At 41.2% G+C, this 17,074-nt stretch overlaps 1 protein-coding gene across 1 annotated transcript in view; it reads right to left on the bottom strand.

Annotated features, from left to right (window-relative positions):
• Nucleotides 1-6,356: 6,356 nt before the first annotated feature.
• LOC141053964 (uncharacterized) overlaps nucleotides 6,357-17,074 on the bottom strand; it is a 157,353-nt gene continuing 146,635 nt past the window's right edge. Inside the window, exon 3 of the mRNA XM_073551119.1 lies at nucleotides 6,357-9,311. Coding sequence (XP_073407220.1) covers nucleotides 7,390-9,311 — 1,922 coding nt within the window. The 3' untranslated portion in view covers nucleotides 6,357-7,389. The remainder of the gene's footprint in view (nucleotides 9,312-17,074) is intronic.

Raw genomic sequence — 17,074 nt, 5'->3', positions numbered from 1 at the left:
CTGTCAGTGGTGTATCCTGCACTTGTGACTGTCAGTGGTGGATACTGGACTTGTGACTGTCAGTGGTGGATACTGGACTTGTGACTGTCAGTGGTGGATACTGCACTTGTGACTGTCATTGGTGGATACTGCACTTGTGACTGTCAGTGGTGGATGCTGCACTTGTGGCTGTCAGTGGTGGATGCTGCACTTGTGACTGTCAGTGGTGGATGCTGCACTTGTGACTGTCAGTGGAGGATGCTGCACTTGTGACTGTCAGTGGTGGATGCTGCACTTGTGGCTGTCAGTGGTGGATGCTGCACTTGTGGCTGTCAGTGGTGGATACTGCACTTGTGACTGTCAGTGGAGGATACTGCACTTGTGACTGTCAGTGGAGGATACTGCACTTGTGGCTGTCAGTGGTGGATACTGCACTTGTGACTGTCAGTGGAGGATACTGCACTTGTGACTGTCAGTGGTGCATACTGCACTTGTGATTGTCAGTGGTGCATACTGCACTTGTGACTGTCAGTGGTGGATACTGCACTTGTGACTGTCAGTGGTGGATACTGCACTTGTGGCTGTCAGTGGGGATACTGCACTTGTGGCTGTCAGTGGTGGATACTGCACTTGTGGCTGTCAGTGGTGGATACTGCACTTGTGACTGTCAGTGGTGGATCCTGCACTTGTGAGTGTCAGTGGTGGATCCTGCACTTGTGACTGTCAATGGTGGATACTGCACTTGTGGCTGTCAGTGGTGGATACTGCACTTGTGACTGTCAGTGGTGGATAGTGCACTTGTGACTGTCAGTGGTGGATATACTGCACTTGTGACTGTCAGTGGTGGATACTGCACTTGTGACTGTCAGTGGTGGATACTGCACTTGTGACTGTCAGTGGTGGATATACTGCACTTGTGTCTGTCAGTGGTGGATTCTGCACTTGTGACTGTCAGTGGTGGATTCTGCACTTGTGACTGTCAGTGGTGGATTCTGCACTTGTGACTGTCAGTGGTGTATCCTGCACTTGTGACTGTCAGTGGTGGATACTGGACTTGTGACTGTCAGTGGTGGATACTGGACTTGTGACTGTCAGTGGTGGATACTGCACTTGTGACTGTCATTGGTGGATACTGCACTTGTGACTGTCAGTGGTGGATGCTGCACTTGTGGCTGTCAGTGGTGGATGCTGCACTTGTGACTGTCAGTGGTGGATGCTGCACTTGTGACTGTCAGTGGAGGATGCTGCACTTGTGACTGTCAGTGGTGGATGCTGCACTTGTGGCTGTCAGTGGTGGATGCTGCACTTGTGGCTGTCAGTGGTGGATACTGCACTTGTGACTGTCAGTGGAGGATACTGCACTTGTGACTGTCAGTGGAGGATACTGCACTTGTGGCTGTCAGTGGTGGATACTGCACTTGTGACTGTCAGTGGAGGATACTGCACTTGTGACTGTCAGTGGTGCATACTGCACTTGTGATTGTCAGTGGTGCATACTGCACTTGTGACTGTCAGTGGTGGATACTGCACTTGTGACTGTCAGTGGTGGATACTGCACTTGTGGCTGTCAGTGGGGATACTGCACTTGTGGCTGTCAGTGGTGGATACTGCACTTGTGGCTGTCAGTGGTGGATACTGCACTTGTGACTGTCAGTGGTGGATCCTGCACTTGTGAGTGTCAGTGGTGGATCCTGCACTTGTGACTGTCAATGGTGGATACTGCACTTGTGGCTGTCAGTGGTGGATACTGCACTTGTGACTGTCAGTGGTGGATAGTGCACTTGTGACTGTCAGTGGTGGATATACTGCACTTGTGACTGTCAGTGGTGGATACTGCACTTGTGACTGTCAGTGGTGGATACTGCACTTGTGACTGTCAGTGGTGGATATACTGCACTTGTGTCTGTCAGTGTTGGATACTGCACTTGTGATTGTCAGTGGTGGATACTGCACTTGTGACTGTCAGTGGTGGATACTGCACTTGTGGCTGTCAGTGGTGGATACTGCACTTGTGACTGTCAGTGGTGGATACTGCACTTGTAATTGACACAGTCTATTACTCAGAAATCATAGCTTTGTTACCTTCTGGGACTTCTGGATCGCGTTCTTCTTCTTGCAACTGGTAAGAATCAATTTAGAAATATGAAAAGTCTTTATTAACGTAATTTCAGTATCTTGCTTGAAGTCTTCATTCCGTAGTCTATATCAAATCTGGTAATTTTCCTAACCCATATCACAGCGTACCACAGTAATCAGTAATATCCATATAATTATTATCAGAATTTGTACCATATATGGATTTCATGTTTAGAATAGTAAAACAATAATAATTGATAATACATTATTATCCATATTCTTCATGTGATAGAACATTTTTTTATGTCATAGGTGCAATTACCCTTTTCAACCCATAGGTGTCAGTGTGTTTTATGTAACAAGTGTTTTCATCTTTATTATTCAACTTTATTAATAGAATATATTCATTATACCAATAATATGTAAGAATGTATAGCCATGAACCAAAATATGAATATATGAGTGAGCGAATGAATGAATGGATGAATGAAAGAATTGTTGCATATAGCTCAGAATTGAAACATTTTCCTTTGTAATGGAACCACATCATTGCTATATTTAATAAAGCAATATTCTCATACTAGACATTACTTTATTAAATATTGATGGGTTTTTTTTGATTGACAGAAAAAATAAAAATGTAAGAATTAAAAATAAATATAGAATAAAAAATTGAAAATAAGAATAAAAATAAGAATAAAAATAAGGCCTTTATATTGAAACCAAATGCAGAGTAGTTATGTCCTCAGTAACATATACCCTTAATATTTCCATGATCTGGATTATTTCATAATTGTCATAAACTTGTGTTACCAAAATATTCAAATTATGCAACTTTGCATGTAATACTCTTCTTAGTGTAAAGAAAAGACTCTTTATAATACCTAATGTTATTATACCCAATACTTATACCATTGTACCTTATTAATATTTTTTTCTTTATTAAAATGTGTGACGAAGAGGCATTAATCAAATGTGATGATGTAGTCAGAATCAAAAACATATTTCCCCCTTAATACCGAAAAATATTGTTTCATGAAATAATTCATTTATCAAAACCAAAATTAAAATTAATTTATAAAGTGTGTACATTTTATATTTGCTTATACCATTTTGATGTGCGATTGCACTTATCCACATTTAACTAAATCAAGAAATAATTACTATAGAAATATATGTTGTGTAGGTAATATTTCATTATGTATCTTAATATTCTAATAATTTAGCTGATCTGCATATTTCTCCTAAAAATAAAAGTTTTTTTTTTTCCTCTTGCATACAGAATCCTGAGGGTTCACACACATCAAACGTATCACATTACTCCTAAGCAGCTGCTCATACACGCATCTATCTGTCACTCAGACTGTGTCACATATAAGTTCACACACCAAATTATCTGACATACAGAGGTATGAATTCATATATATATTAACCCAAATTATTATCCTAATTATCAATGCGCATTGTAAACTATTAAATTTAGTATCTTAATATTTCTTTGAATATTCCCCAAATACACATAACATAAATATATATTGTATAGCTATACTTGAAACTTTAGGCCTACGAAAAAAAATTCCTTTGATTTGCAAAATCTGAGACCCCTTAAAAATTCTTTTCACTAAGGCTACAGGTACATGATATACTTATTATTAGAACAAGGTTCAGATTTCACATGCTGTGGTTGTCATTCATGCCATGCAGCACACAGAAAGCTAATTTTTTTAGATACAGTTAGTTATTTTCTTTTAAGTGTTAAATATATAAAATCATGCAATTATTGCAACTTCCTGTGAAAATAAAGGCATAAATCCTTGTAAGAGAATTTTTCCCGATTAAGTCCTGCTTTGAAATGAAAATTCTAAGGAAAAATAAAAGAGAAGGTTAATATATTCATAATTCTAAATATTATTACTGGAGTAGATTTTAATTTTTCACTAAAAAAAAAAATACAGTTCTACAATAATTACATTTTTAGCCAATTCCTAAACCCAGACTTATTTCCCTGTAAAAAATGTCTCAAAATATTCTTGCAATTTTAAAATTACTGGATCCTCTGAGCAGCTCCGATGGACTCTTCAGCTCAAAGTCAACGATGTCACTCACCACCTGCTTCTGTCTGTCAAATTCAGCCATCTTTTTTACAGAAAGATCAGAATTTTGAATTTTTCTTAACTCGAACTGTAAAGTTTTTTCGGTGGTCTGCATCATTCCATAAGGCTTATAACAAACATGTGATTTTCTTTGTTCTTCAGGAATGATTTTGCATATTTTTAACAAATTTTTCCTCCTCCTTTCAATTTGGAGTTGGGCCTCTGAGTGATCTATTCTTAGTGGTACGTCTTTCTCTTGTACGTCCTCTACGTCAGTTCTGAAGTCTCCTCCTACTTCTCCATCTTGTTCCACAGCTGCAAGGTCACCTTCAATGGTTGCTACAGACACTTGATTACAGTCAATCTCCCTAACTTTACAGCCAATCTCTAGAACATCACTATCCTCTACACAATCATTTTTGGATTTCTCTGACACAGATCTATAAAATATATCTACCATTTGTAGAATATTTTTCAATTTCTCTCTTTCTCTATTGAACGACACCAGCTTAGAATCTAACTTCAGATTTTCCACTTCACATTCTGCATATAAGCGGAGCCATACTTCTGAATTAGACTTGTCTACAGACTTAAATTTCAGTTTACTCTGCTTAGAAAAAGAAGTAATGACATCCATTTTTCTTACCTTGAAATATCTCAGCTTGTTCCTTTGATGGACAACGCTGGGCTCTTGTCTTTACACGTCTACCTTCAGCATGTCTGGCACTTGTAGTACTTCTCAATCCATCTGGCAATTCTTAGTCCTCACTTCTAGGTTCTTGCAGCCTGAAATAATATTCCTGATAACTTGCACATCTGACGTTCTTTTACTTCTCTGTCGGCTCCCCTTGCAAGTTGAAGGAATTTCACAAAAATTCAGATGTGACTGGCTGGCTTCGCCTATGTAAAAGATGTGTATAGTTGTAAAATACTCAGGACTAGTTACCAGATAAAAATGTTCTTATAAAAAAATTGTAGTGGTTTATTTGGATTCTTCCATCAAAGAAAAGATTATTACAGAAAAACATAAAAATAGGTGCATGATTATATAGAGATTGTCCATTTGTTCATAGTAAAACTTATATTCTTCTTTCTCTGGGATCCCACATGGCAAAAGGCGTTTGTCTCTCTGTTAAGAGCTTTTGCTGTAGTCACATGTGGAGATTAAGTTACATACCAGCTGTCCATTCAATGCTATGTCCGTGCACAGATGACTTCCTTGCGTCTGTGTCTCATGATGGGGAGGGAGCAAGAGCGACCTCTAGAGTAAGCCATGAATTATATACGTCTCTTAAAGCATGTGATCTCTGTATATATGGAGTTGACCTTTTACCATGAGCTAATCTTACATATGTAAAGGAGTTGACATTTACCACTTGCTAAAATAGCACATGCAGTGTCAGTGGAAGGCAATGTCCAGTACAGAACTGAGTGTAATAAGAATGCAACTCCATAACTAATATCAATCCATAACTAATAATATTTAACATGCACAGAGGTATGGATGTCAAATGGGATACTATAAATAATAACATACCAAGCAAATTGTAGATATTATCCCACATTAATAAAAATACCATGGACTGTAAAGGGACCAATTGTCAAAATTCACAAAGAAAGGGGAGGAAGAAAAACTTCCAAGACAACAACTCAAGGTTATAATATAAAATTGCTTTATTGGAATACAGGGCAAGGAACAATAAAACATGCTAAAATGCTGATAACTTGTCATAAAACATTAGGACACGATGGACCTGCTACTTGCTTGCTTGCACTTGCGTTCATCAGGTAATTTGGGACACGTGTTGTTACTCTGCGGGTATATGTGCCTTCTTTTTCTATGGCCTATGTGCAGGATTTGGGTACCGGTTTAATTATTTGGTCAGTGACATGGCAGTTTACCGCTTACCTACTTGTGTCCTTCTCATATCTTCTACGATTATTATAACATAAGCAGCAATTATGGTCCATCGTGTCCTTATGTTTTTTGACAAGTTATCAGCTTTTTAGTATGTTTTATTGTTCCTTGCCCTATAATCCAATAAAGCAATTTTATATTATGACCTTGAGTTGTTGTCTTGGAAGTTTTTCTTCCTCCCCTTTCTTCAACAAGCTTTATTAGACTGGCAAACCCAAACAGGAAACTGGACAGACAGTAAAAACACCGTGTTCGGCATTCGGTACCGCACGCTAGGTGTCCAATACGAACCTCAGACTTTCCAGTCCGGGTTCACTCATCTCTAATGTCCAAGTCACTTTCATAGTATATGGGGGGAACGGTGCATTCCTTGCTCAGGGGTCATGTGCAGTCTGTGTCCTCCCATGATCCAGCCTGCTGACAGCCCACTCGATGGCATGTAGAGGCCGGATGCATTGGCACATCTCAGGGACATATGCTTCACCATCTAGAAATCCATAGAAAATCCAGGATGTGGGCATGTCTGACAAAGACTATTCAAACCACTGTGAGACAGTAAAGCTTCCTTTATTGGCAGTAAGTGTCTACAAGATTCAGTATATATCGTGTTGGTGTCTTCCCCGAGCCACAAAGAGTAACAAATAGGGGAAAAGGACATCAGGAAGAGAAACCTTCTATGTAACGTGCACATAATCAATAATGATGAAGACAGAAGATCAGAACACAGAAAAGCAACACAAATTGTAAGTTCTCAGTCACAGGAACGAGATTTCATGAGAACAATTATTAATAGCGAGAAAGTGAAATGTGAGTAATGTATCTGCTGTCTGGTGCCTGGAGGTTTACATGAGATGGACGGGACTTCTGTACATGAGAAGAGGCGCCATCACCCTCCTGCTTATGGTGGATTACTACCAGTGTGGAGCCGCGACCAAAGAGATATTCAAACTATGGGGGAAAGCAGAATAATGAAATATAGGCACGTTCCCCATATTATATGTTATCATAGTGACCACCGCTTGTGTAACTAAGATGGGCAGCTTGTCGCCAAAGGGTTTAAGAGCAAGAGCATCGCTCTAGGAAGGTAATAGGACAATAGGAACCCAAGGTCTCAAGAAGCCATGTTTGTTTGTTATAATGTGACTATAAAATGGCTACTTCTGTGTGAATGTTCTTATGTTTGTAAAGAGATGATCTCTAAGTAAAACATTTCCCACATACTGAACATGAGTGCGGATTTTCTTCCGTGTGACACCTTTGATGATTAGTAAGAGCTGATTTATGAGAAAACCATTTCCCTCATTCTGAACATGAATATGGCTTCTATCCTGTGTGAACTTTTTCATGTTCAACAAGACTTGATTTCATTGAAAAACATTTCCCACATTCTGAACATGAATATGGCTTCTCTCCTGCATGAATTCTCTCATGTGCAACAAGATTTGATTTCATTGAAAAACATTTCCCACATTCTGAACATGAATATGGCTTCTCTCCTGCATGAATTCTCTCATGTGCAACAAGATTTGATTTCTGTGAAAAACATTTCCCACATTCTGAACATGAATATGGCTTCTCTCCTGTGTGAATTTTCTCATGTGCAACAAGATTTGATTTCATTGAAAAACATTTCCCACATTCTGAACATGAATATGGCGTCTCTCCTGTGTGAATTCTCTCATGTGCAACAAGACTTGATTTCATTGAAAAACATTTCCCACATTCTGAACATGAATATGGCTTCTCTCCTGTATGAATTCTCTCATGTGCAACAAGACTTGATTTCATTGAAAAACATTTCCCACATTCTGAACATGAATATGGCGTCTCTCCTGTGTGAATTCTCTCATGTGCAACAAGACTTGATTTCATTGAAAAACATTTCCCACATTCTGAACATGAATATGGCTTCTCTCCTGTATGAATTCTCTCATGTGCAACAAGACTTGATTTCACTGAAAAACATTTCCCACATTCTGAACATGAATATGGCTTCTCTCCTGTATGAATTCTCTCATGTGCAACAAGACTTGATTTCATTGAAAAACATTTCCCACATTCTGAACATGAATATGGCTTCTCTTCTGTGTGAACTTTTTCATGTGCAACAAGATGTGATTTCACTGAAAAACATTTCCCACATTCTGAACATGAATATGGCTTCTCTCCTGTGTGAACTTTTTCATGTGCATCAAGACTTGATTTCATTGAAAAACATTTCCCACATTCAGAACATGAATATGGCTTCTCTCCTGTATGAATTCTCTCATGTGCAACAAGACTTGATTTCATTGAAAAACATTTCCCACATTCTGAACATGAATATGGCTTCTCTCCTGTGTGAACTTTTTCATGTGCAACAAGACTTGATTTCATTGAAAAACATTTCCCACATTCTGAACATGAATATGGCTTCTCTCCTGTGTGAACTTTTTCATGTTCAACAAAACTTGATTTCATTGAAAAACATTTCCCACATTCTGAACATGAATATGGCTTCTCTCCTGTGTGAATTCTTTCATGACGACTAAACTGTGATTTATTTGCAAAACATTTCCCACATTCTGAATATGAATATGGCTTCTCTCCTGTGTGAATTCTGTCATGTAAAAAGAGATTTATTTTGTGTGAAAAACATTTCCCACATTCTGAACATGAATACGGCTTCTCTCCTGTGTGAACTTTGTCATGTGCAACAAGACTTGATTTCATTGAAAAACATTTCCCACATTCTGAACATGAATATGGCTTCTCTCCTGTGTGAACTTTTTCATGTGTAACAAGACTTGATTTCTGTGCAAAACATTTCCCACATTCTGAACATGAATATGGCTTCTCCCCTGTGTGAACTTTTTCATGTGTAACAAGATTTGATTTCTGTGCAAAACATTTCCCACATTCTGAACATGAATATGGCTTCTCCCCTGTGTGAATTGTCTCATGTACAACAAGATTTGATTTAATTGAAAAGCATTTCCCACATTCTGAACATGAATATGGCTTCTCCCCTGTTAGAGGGCTTTTATCTTCAGCATTTCTTTTGTGACTTTTGTTTTGTTTAACAGTCTGTGATGAATTTAGAGATAATTGTTCATTAAAATAAGATGATCGGTCTCTGCTTTGAACAGCTGGGGGTATATCTGAGATGTTTTTATGCTGTGTAGAAGTATCCTGTGTGATACTAGAATCTTCTGAATTAAACTCTAAAGATATCAGATGTCCCTTGAAGCTCCTGGTACAATCATCTGTCAAGAATAAAATGCATGTTATTATTTTTAAATAACATAACCTAAAATATTATATTTGCATTTCCTGATGAAGAGAATTTTCAACTTTCACCACGACAACGACCCTAAGCAACCTTGAAGTCACCGTAAGAACGGCTTCACCACGAGAAGATGGAAGTTCTGGAATGGCCAAACCTCAACCCAAAACTGAATGCAAATTCTGTGGGGACCTGAAGAAGGCACTGTACACAGGAGACACCCCAGCAATCTGACAGATATGGAGCCTTTGCACGGAAGAGCGGGCAAAGATCGCCAATTGTAGATCTCTCTTGAGATAGACCCAGACCAATATAGACTGAATTCTGCCAGAAATTCAAAGTTGACTGCAACAAAGTATCAGTGTAAGGCATCTTTCACATTTTCACATGTCCTGGACTCCTGATAGTTCCGAAATGGGAAAAAATAGTACCGGTGCTATCAGTGTCCACATGTAAAATCCGTGTGGCATCCTTGTGCACCTTGTGCACAGAAATGACAAACGTTTAGGTGTTAGATGTCCAAACAGAGGATAGACAGCTAGAGAAATAGATAAAAGCTATATAATAGAAAGATTCAGTTGAAACCAGAAGTTTCCATCCACTATATATAAAGACACATCTGCATGTGTTTCTCAATATCTGACATTAAATCAGAATAAACCTTTCCCATTTTAAGACAATTAGGATTACCATAATTATTAATATTTGCCATAATAATGAGAATGTTTTAAAGGGAATCTGTCAGCCTATTTTCCGCCTATCAGGTGCTGGCACCGCCATCAGGGGCTTATCTACAGCATTCTTTAATGCTGTAGATAAGCCCCCGATGAAACCTCATACCTCAAGATCGGACAACAGAGAAGGTGGAGGTGTTGGTCTGCTCCTATCACCCAAATGTACCTTTCAGGTTATCCCTCAAGTACCCTCACTTGTTTTCCCTTCTTTTGAGGGCCATGCTGTCAGACTCTACATCACCTTCTCCATGCGACTGGCGGTGGGGTTACATCCTCCGGGCCCCTCGCATCAATTCCTGGATCACTTTGCCACGTGGTTTCCACATTTTTTCTCCTTTGACTTCCTCATCCTCATGAGAGACTTCAACATCCCTATTGCTCTCCCCCTCTCCATATCTGTTACTCACCTTTTATCTTTAACCTCCTTCTTTGGCCTTTTTGCAGCTTACTAGCTCTCCTACGCAAGAAGACGGAAACTCCCTCAACTTGGTCTTCTCCCAGCTTTGCTCAATGGTTGATTTCACAAACTCCCCTCTCCCACTCTGTGACCACAACCTTCTTTCATTCTCGGCTTATAACTGCCATTCCGCTCAGGTCATTCCCACTTTCCACACTTATAGAAATATACAGGCCAACACCCAGAAACTTATGAAGAACTTGCAGTCATCATTGGCCCCTATCTCCTCCCTCTCGTGTCCTGATTCTTCACTGAAGCATTATAATGAGACACTACCTGGATGAAGCTGCACCTCCTATAAATAGAACAATTCAGCACAGATGGCGACAACCCTGGCACACGCTGCAAACATGTTTCCTACAGCGGTGCTCCAGGTGTGCCGTACGTCTGTGGAGAAAATCCAATCTACCTGAAGATTTCATCCATTATAAGTTTATGCTTAATACATACAACACTGCCCTTCACCTATTTGAACACCCTCATCACCTCACTATCAATAACCCGAAACATCTCTTTGATACTTTTCATTCCCTATTCACCCAAAAGTGCAGGCCCCAACCACGGATCTCCGCGATGATGATCTGGCTAATTACTTCAAAGAAAAAATTGACCATATCCGACAGGAAATTTTCTCTCAACCCCCTCACACCATGCGCTGTCCTACCTCCCCCCCTGCATCTAGCTCACTCTCTTATTTTGAACCAGTCAGAGAAGAAAAAGTGATCAGGTTCCTTGTATCTTCTCGGCCTTCTACTTGCACAAGTGACCCTATTCCGTCACATCTCCTCCAGTCCCTTTCCCCTTCTGTCACCACTCACCTAACTAAAATATTCAACCCCTCTCTCTCTTCCGGTATCTTCCCCTCCTCATTTAAGCATGCCATCATATATCCACTGTTTAAAAAACTATCCCTTGACCAAAACTGTGCTGCTAACTATATACCTGTCTCTAATCTTCCCTTCATCTCTAAACTCCTGGAACGCCTGATCTACTCCCATGTTATCCGCTATTTCTCAGATAACTCTCTTCTCGACCCTCTACAATCCGGTTTTCTCTCTTTATACTCTACTGAAACTGCCCTCACTAAATTCTCTAATGATCTACTAACAGCTAAATCTAATGGTCACTACTCCGTGCTAATTCTCCTGGACCTCTCTGCAGCATTCAACACTGTGGATCATCAGCTCCTCCTCACTATGCTCCGCTCCATCGGCCTCAAGGACACCGTTCTCTCCTGGTTCTCCTCCTATCTCTCTGACCGCTCCTTTACTGTATCTTTTGCTGGTTCCTCCTCCACTCATCTTTCCTGTACTGTTGGGGTTCCTCAATGATCGGTCCTAGACCCCCTCCTCTTCTCTTTGTATACAATCAGTAGATTTGGTTTCCAGTACCATCTCTATGCTGATGAAACCCAATTATACACCTCCTCTCCTGACAGCACACCTGCCTCTTAAGAAAACACCAGTGATTGTCTTACCGCTGTCTCCACCATCATATCCTCCCGCTATCTGAAACTGATCCTGTCAAAACCTGAACTCCATGTGTTTCCTCCCTCTACTATCCTACCTATGCCCGACTGTTATGAATGAGTCACCGTAGGAGGCAAAAAACAGAAATAATAGCTAAGTCCAGAAACCCAGAGAAGTTGGCAGCTATCGGATTGCAGACCCCTGAAGCTAACAACAACAACTAGCAGTAGCCGTGGGGGGTTCCTACGGTCCCCTAGACCCCTCGATCACAGCCGGAGAACTAAATAGCCTAAAGACAGAAAAGGGAAAACTAAACTGCCCCAGAGCAGACCCCAAAGCAATAGGCAGCCCCCAACATATAATGACGGTGAAGCGAGATGGAAAAACACTCACACAGACAGAAAGGCTGAGCAAATGATGGGGCCCAAGCTAACTTAAACAGGACAGAATAGGAAAGCTGCTGTCTGCAATCCGCCAAAACCCTCTCAAAAACAAGAGCCAACAGTCTGATAAGAAAAAAGCCCTGAAGACGCTAGGCTTCAAAAGACTATATCAGTATTCTGGTATTATCTGAAGACAGAGCAAAAAGGAATTCAGCTCACCAGCAGGGAGAGGCAGAATTCCAGACCAACAAGGCAAAAACAAAACAAAAGCACAAATGCAAAAGGTAGAGCAGAAAACTTAGCTTTTGAGGAGCAGGAATCAGACTGGTCTCCAAGAATTCCTCAGAGGAATCGCCCGCAAGGCAGTAGGGCGTCGGCTGCCTTATATCCAGTCAGCGATCCCAGTCACCCAGTCATCATCATTCTGCTCAGGTGCTTTGTAATCAGCACCACTACCTTCCTTCACCAGAAGAGGGAGTTCATCAGACCTCAATGGTGAAGGGGAAAACGAACTCACAACATCCGACATTGCCATTTCCGTGTGTGGTTCTACCATTATTTCCCAGCAACATGCCTGCTGTCTTGGGGTCATGATTGATTCAGATCTTTCATTCACCCCCCACATCCGATCACTGGCTAGAACTTGTTATCTGCACCTCAAAAACATTTCTAGAATTCAACCCTTTCTTACTTTCGACTCCGCAAAAACTCTTATTGTTTCTCTTATTCATTCTCGTTTGGACTATTGTAACTCTCCACTAATCGGTCTCCCTCTTACCAAACTCTCCCCTCTCCAATCTGTCCTTAATGCTGCAGCCAGGATCATATTCCTCACCAACCACTACACCGATACCGCTACCATGTGCCAGTCATTACACTGGTTACCCATCCACTCCAGAATTCAGTATAAACTTATTACCCTCACCCACAAAGTGCTCCATGGCTCAACACCACCCTACATCTCCTCCCTCATCTCAGTCTACCCTACCCATTCCCTCCATTCTGCTAATGATCTGAAGTTAATATCCTCAATCAGAACCTCCCACTCCTGTCTCAAAGACTTTTCACGTGCTGCGCCAATTTTTTGGAATGCACTACCCAGGTTAAGTCGATTAATCCGTAATACCCACAGTTTTAAGCGTGCCCTAAAAACACATTTCTTCAGTCTCGCCTACCGTCTCAGTACATTAATCTAATTATCCCTGTGTAGCCCATTCAATATTTTTACCATAACCAGGTTCTTCATATCATATTCTCACATGTTTTAAGCATTTAATAGCCCTGTGTATATACTGCTACTTATTCTGGCTGATAACCGGTTCATGCAGCATTACATGAACACGTGATTTCTTAAATTATGGCTGGTCTGAACAATGAAGGCAATTGTTGACATCCACTTTTCGTGTCTCCCCTATTTCCTCATAGACTGTAAGCTTGCGAGCAGCAGGGCCCTCATTCCTCTTGGTATCTGATTTATGTAATTATTGTAATGCTGTAATGTCTTTTGTCTGTGGAATATGTTGGCGCTATAGGAATAAAAGTATTATTATTAATAATAAATATTAATAATTATAGTAATCCTAATTTACTTAAAATGGGAAAAGTTTATTCTGATTTCATGTCAGATATTGAGAAAAACATGTAGATCTGTCTTTTTATATAGTGGATGGAAACGTCAGGTTTCAACTGTAGATAGATAGATAGAAATATGTCGGTGAGATATATAATCAGTGCCTTGTGTGTGTAGTTTTCTGAATTGTATTTAGCTAATAAAAAAGGTAAGGTTACTGCAGTTCAAAGCCTCCAGGTCACATGAGAGCAGCACTGGCAGTTGTGTACTGGGATAACCTTACTGACCTCACCGCTCGTCACGGCAGCTGGGTTCTCCCGGAGTGCAGCGTTACAACCAGCAGCGACTGTTGCTCCAGTCTATTGAGCTTTGTTCTCTGAATGGGGCTCCATACACTGGACAAAGAAGACCTGGATCGTCGTGGGACTTCCATTTGTGTTATGACAGACTGGTGTGGATTATTTTTTATTAAATAAATGTGCTAAAGAGGGAATTTGTCAGAGAGTGATTTTTACAAATGAAACACTTTTTTGTAAATAGTTTAGACTTAGGGGTTAGTAATGGGGGTGTCTGATAGATGCCTCTCCGTTATTAACCCATAGGTTTGATGTCACCTGACATTACACAGCTGACATCAACCCCATAAACCATTACCCCGATTGCCACCTCACAATGGAAGCTGGGAAGAGCCGATCTTAAGCGTCAGAATTGGCATATCTCATGGATGTGCCATTTCCGGTGCGACTGTTATGGCCTTCCTGGAAATCATGGGGTACTACATGAGGCTAATTCCAAACTTTGCCACGGTGGCCAAACCCGTGATCAACCTCACTAAGGGGATAAAATTACGGGTGGCCAAATGGACGTCGGAGGTGGAAAAGGCCTTTCAAAAACTGAAAGTGGCTCTGTGTCTTAAAGAAATTTGTACTCCAAATAGATGTTAGATTAGGAGAGTTCCTCTCTCAGGAGATACACGGAGAGGAGAATCCTGTTCTCTACCTGAGTAGTAATCTGTAAGCATGTGAGAAAAATGATTCCATTGGAGAAAAGGAATGCCTGTCCATAAAGTGGGCGATGGACACATTGCGATACTATCTCTTAGGGTGAGAATTTAAATTAGTGTCAGACCATGGTCCACTCAGGTGGATGAGAAAGAAAAAGAGGAAAAATGCTTGTGCAACCCACTAATTTCTAGCCCTGCAGGATGTCCATTTTCAAGTAAAACATAGAATCGGGAGTTACATGGTAATGCCAATGCCCTCTCGAGAATCCTGTGTCTGCAAGATGTCAAGCCTATGGCTTTAGGCAGAGGGGGGAGGTATGTAAGGATGCTTGTTAAACACAGTGGATGGGAGATAAACCTGGAGTAACCTGGCCATGAAAGGTTCATTATGAGCAGGTGAACTGCAAAAAATGTATGAAGGTAGTAATAATAATAAAGGTATTTAGTAAACATAGTTTTGATCAAAAGAATGTACAAGCCATCCCGCCACGTCAAGCCTTGTGGGACAGTACTAACTCTTGTATTAAAACCTTTCCACTTGTCAAATGACGTAAATGTGAACAAGGATCGAGGGACTGAACCACCAGTAAAAGCCAGGATGGATTTTCCAGCTCAGAAACAGGGCGTTCACATCCTTATATGCACAGGATGCACATTGAACTGAATAAAAAACTGTAGTCTGAACTGAAAAAGTAAGTTAATGTGTATGCACAATATAAATGCATATTAACACACGACTTTTGATCAAAATTATGTTTACTAAAAACCCTTTCTACCTTCATGCATTTTTTGCATTTTACTTTTTTATTTTAGGATATTTGTGTTTTGTTTTTCTCTGTGTAATGGTCGTGTGTCGTGACTGCAGACCAAAGGGGGCTGTAAGTGAGAGACATTGGCATGGCATGCAGTCGCCCATGGAAACTGGAAAAGGTGAAGTCCAGCATGTTTAGGGGACTGTGATACAAAGCTGTGTCCTATGAAGTGCTATTGACTGGTGTGAACTGAACACTAATATTATTTGCACTTGTGTAAATTGGACTTTAATACTGTTAGGAAACACATTAAAAGGGACTTTTGTGTCTGCCTCTTCACTGCGTAATGCTGCTACCGCTGCCTTACATATGATGGAGAATACGGGCACTGTGAATTGAGGCATACCCCAGAGAGTGCTGCAGATCGTTGTACAGGTCTGCTGGAGAAATGGAGGAACTTTTAGAGCATTTTGTGCTCAGTCAGCAGTCACAGCAAGAGGTTCTGCAGCAGCAGCAAGAGGCACTGCAGTTTCAGCGGTCGCAGCAAGAGGTTCTGCAGCAGCAGGTGCTGCAGTTACAGCTGGAGCAGCAAGAGGCGCTGCAATGGAAGCTCCCACAGCTTCAGCTGAGTAAAAAGGAGAACCCTAAGGTAAGGGATGATCATTGGGTGTACCAGTGGTCCTGTGTAGTCTCGGCCCGCCAGGTCTCATGCAAATGACTTGCTGCAGTTGGTGGAGGAGTGGCTCCAGTCTGAGTTTTTTTCCCCAATCGAGATGATGGAGAGTTGTGGTTGATCGGATTGTGCGGCCTCTGCCGGCCGCCATGCAGCATTGGGTTGGGCAAAGGGAGCTGGGCAATCTGGACCTGCTGGTAGGATTGATTGAGTGGTATAAATCCACTCAGGATGTGGTACCAGAGCCTGGAAATGGGGCTAGTAACTGTTCTGTGCCATCTGAGCCCATTGACTGCAGGTATACGCACCATGTCTCGATATATGCCCAGCCAGTCTGTATCACCACTGCGGGCACTGCCGACAGCGTGCAGCGACTGTGCCAGGCGCTTGTGAATGGGTGCCACACAGAGGCTCTCCTGGACACAGGGAGCAGAGTGACTTTGGTCCATAGGTCCCTTGCTGCTGGGGACAACTCCAAAGGATGGAAGGTGAAGGTGGTGGATATCCATGGGGAAATCCGGGAGTACCCGACCGCTGAGGTTAATTTTTCTACACAATCTGGGGACATTAAACATGTGGTGGGAGTGATGAAGATCCTTCCATATGGGACTGTGTTGGGGAGCAACTTGCCCCTGTTTTTGTCGCTGTGGGAGACCAGGGTCAACCCTCTCATAGTAAAGGTTGTGCCAGGAATAGAACCCG

The sequence above is a fragment of the Dendrobates tinctorius genome, unplaced genomic scaffold (genome assembly GCF_039654945.1).
Source record: "Dendrobates tinctorius isolate UK_male_01 unplaced genomic scaffold, ASM3965494v1 ptg000173l, whole genome shotgun sequence".
Classification (NCBI taxonomy): domain Eukaryota; kingdom Metazoa; phylum Chordata; class Amphibia; order Anura; family Dendrobatidae; genus Dendrobates; species Dendrobates tinctorius.
This window is presented reverse-complemented; position numbering and strand designations above follow the sequence as displayed.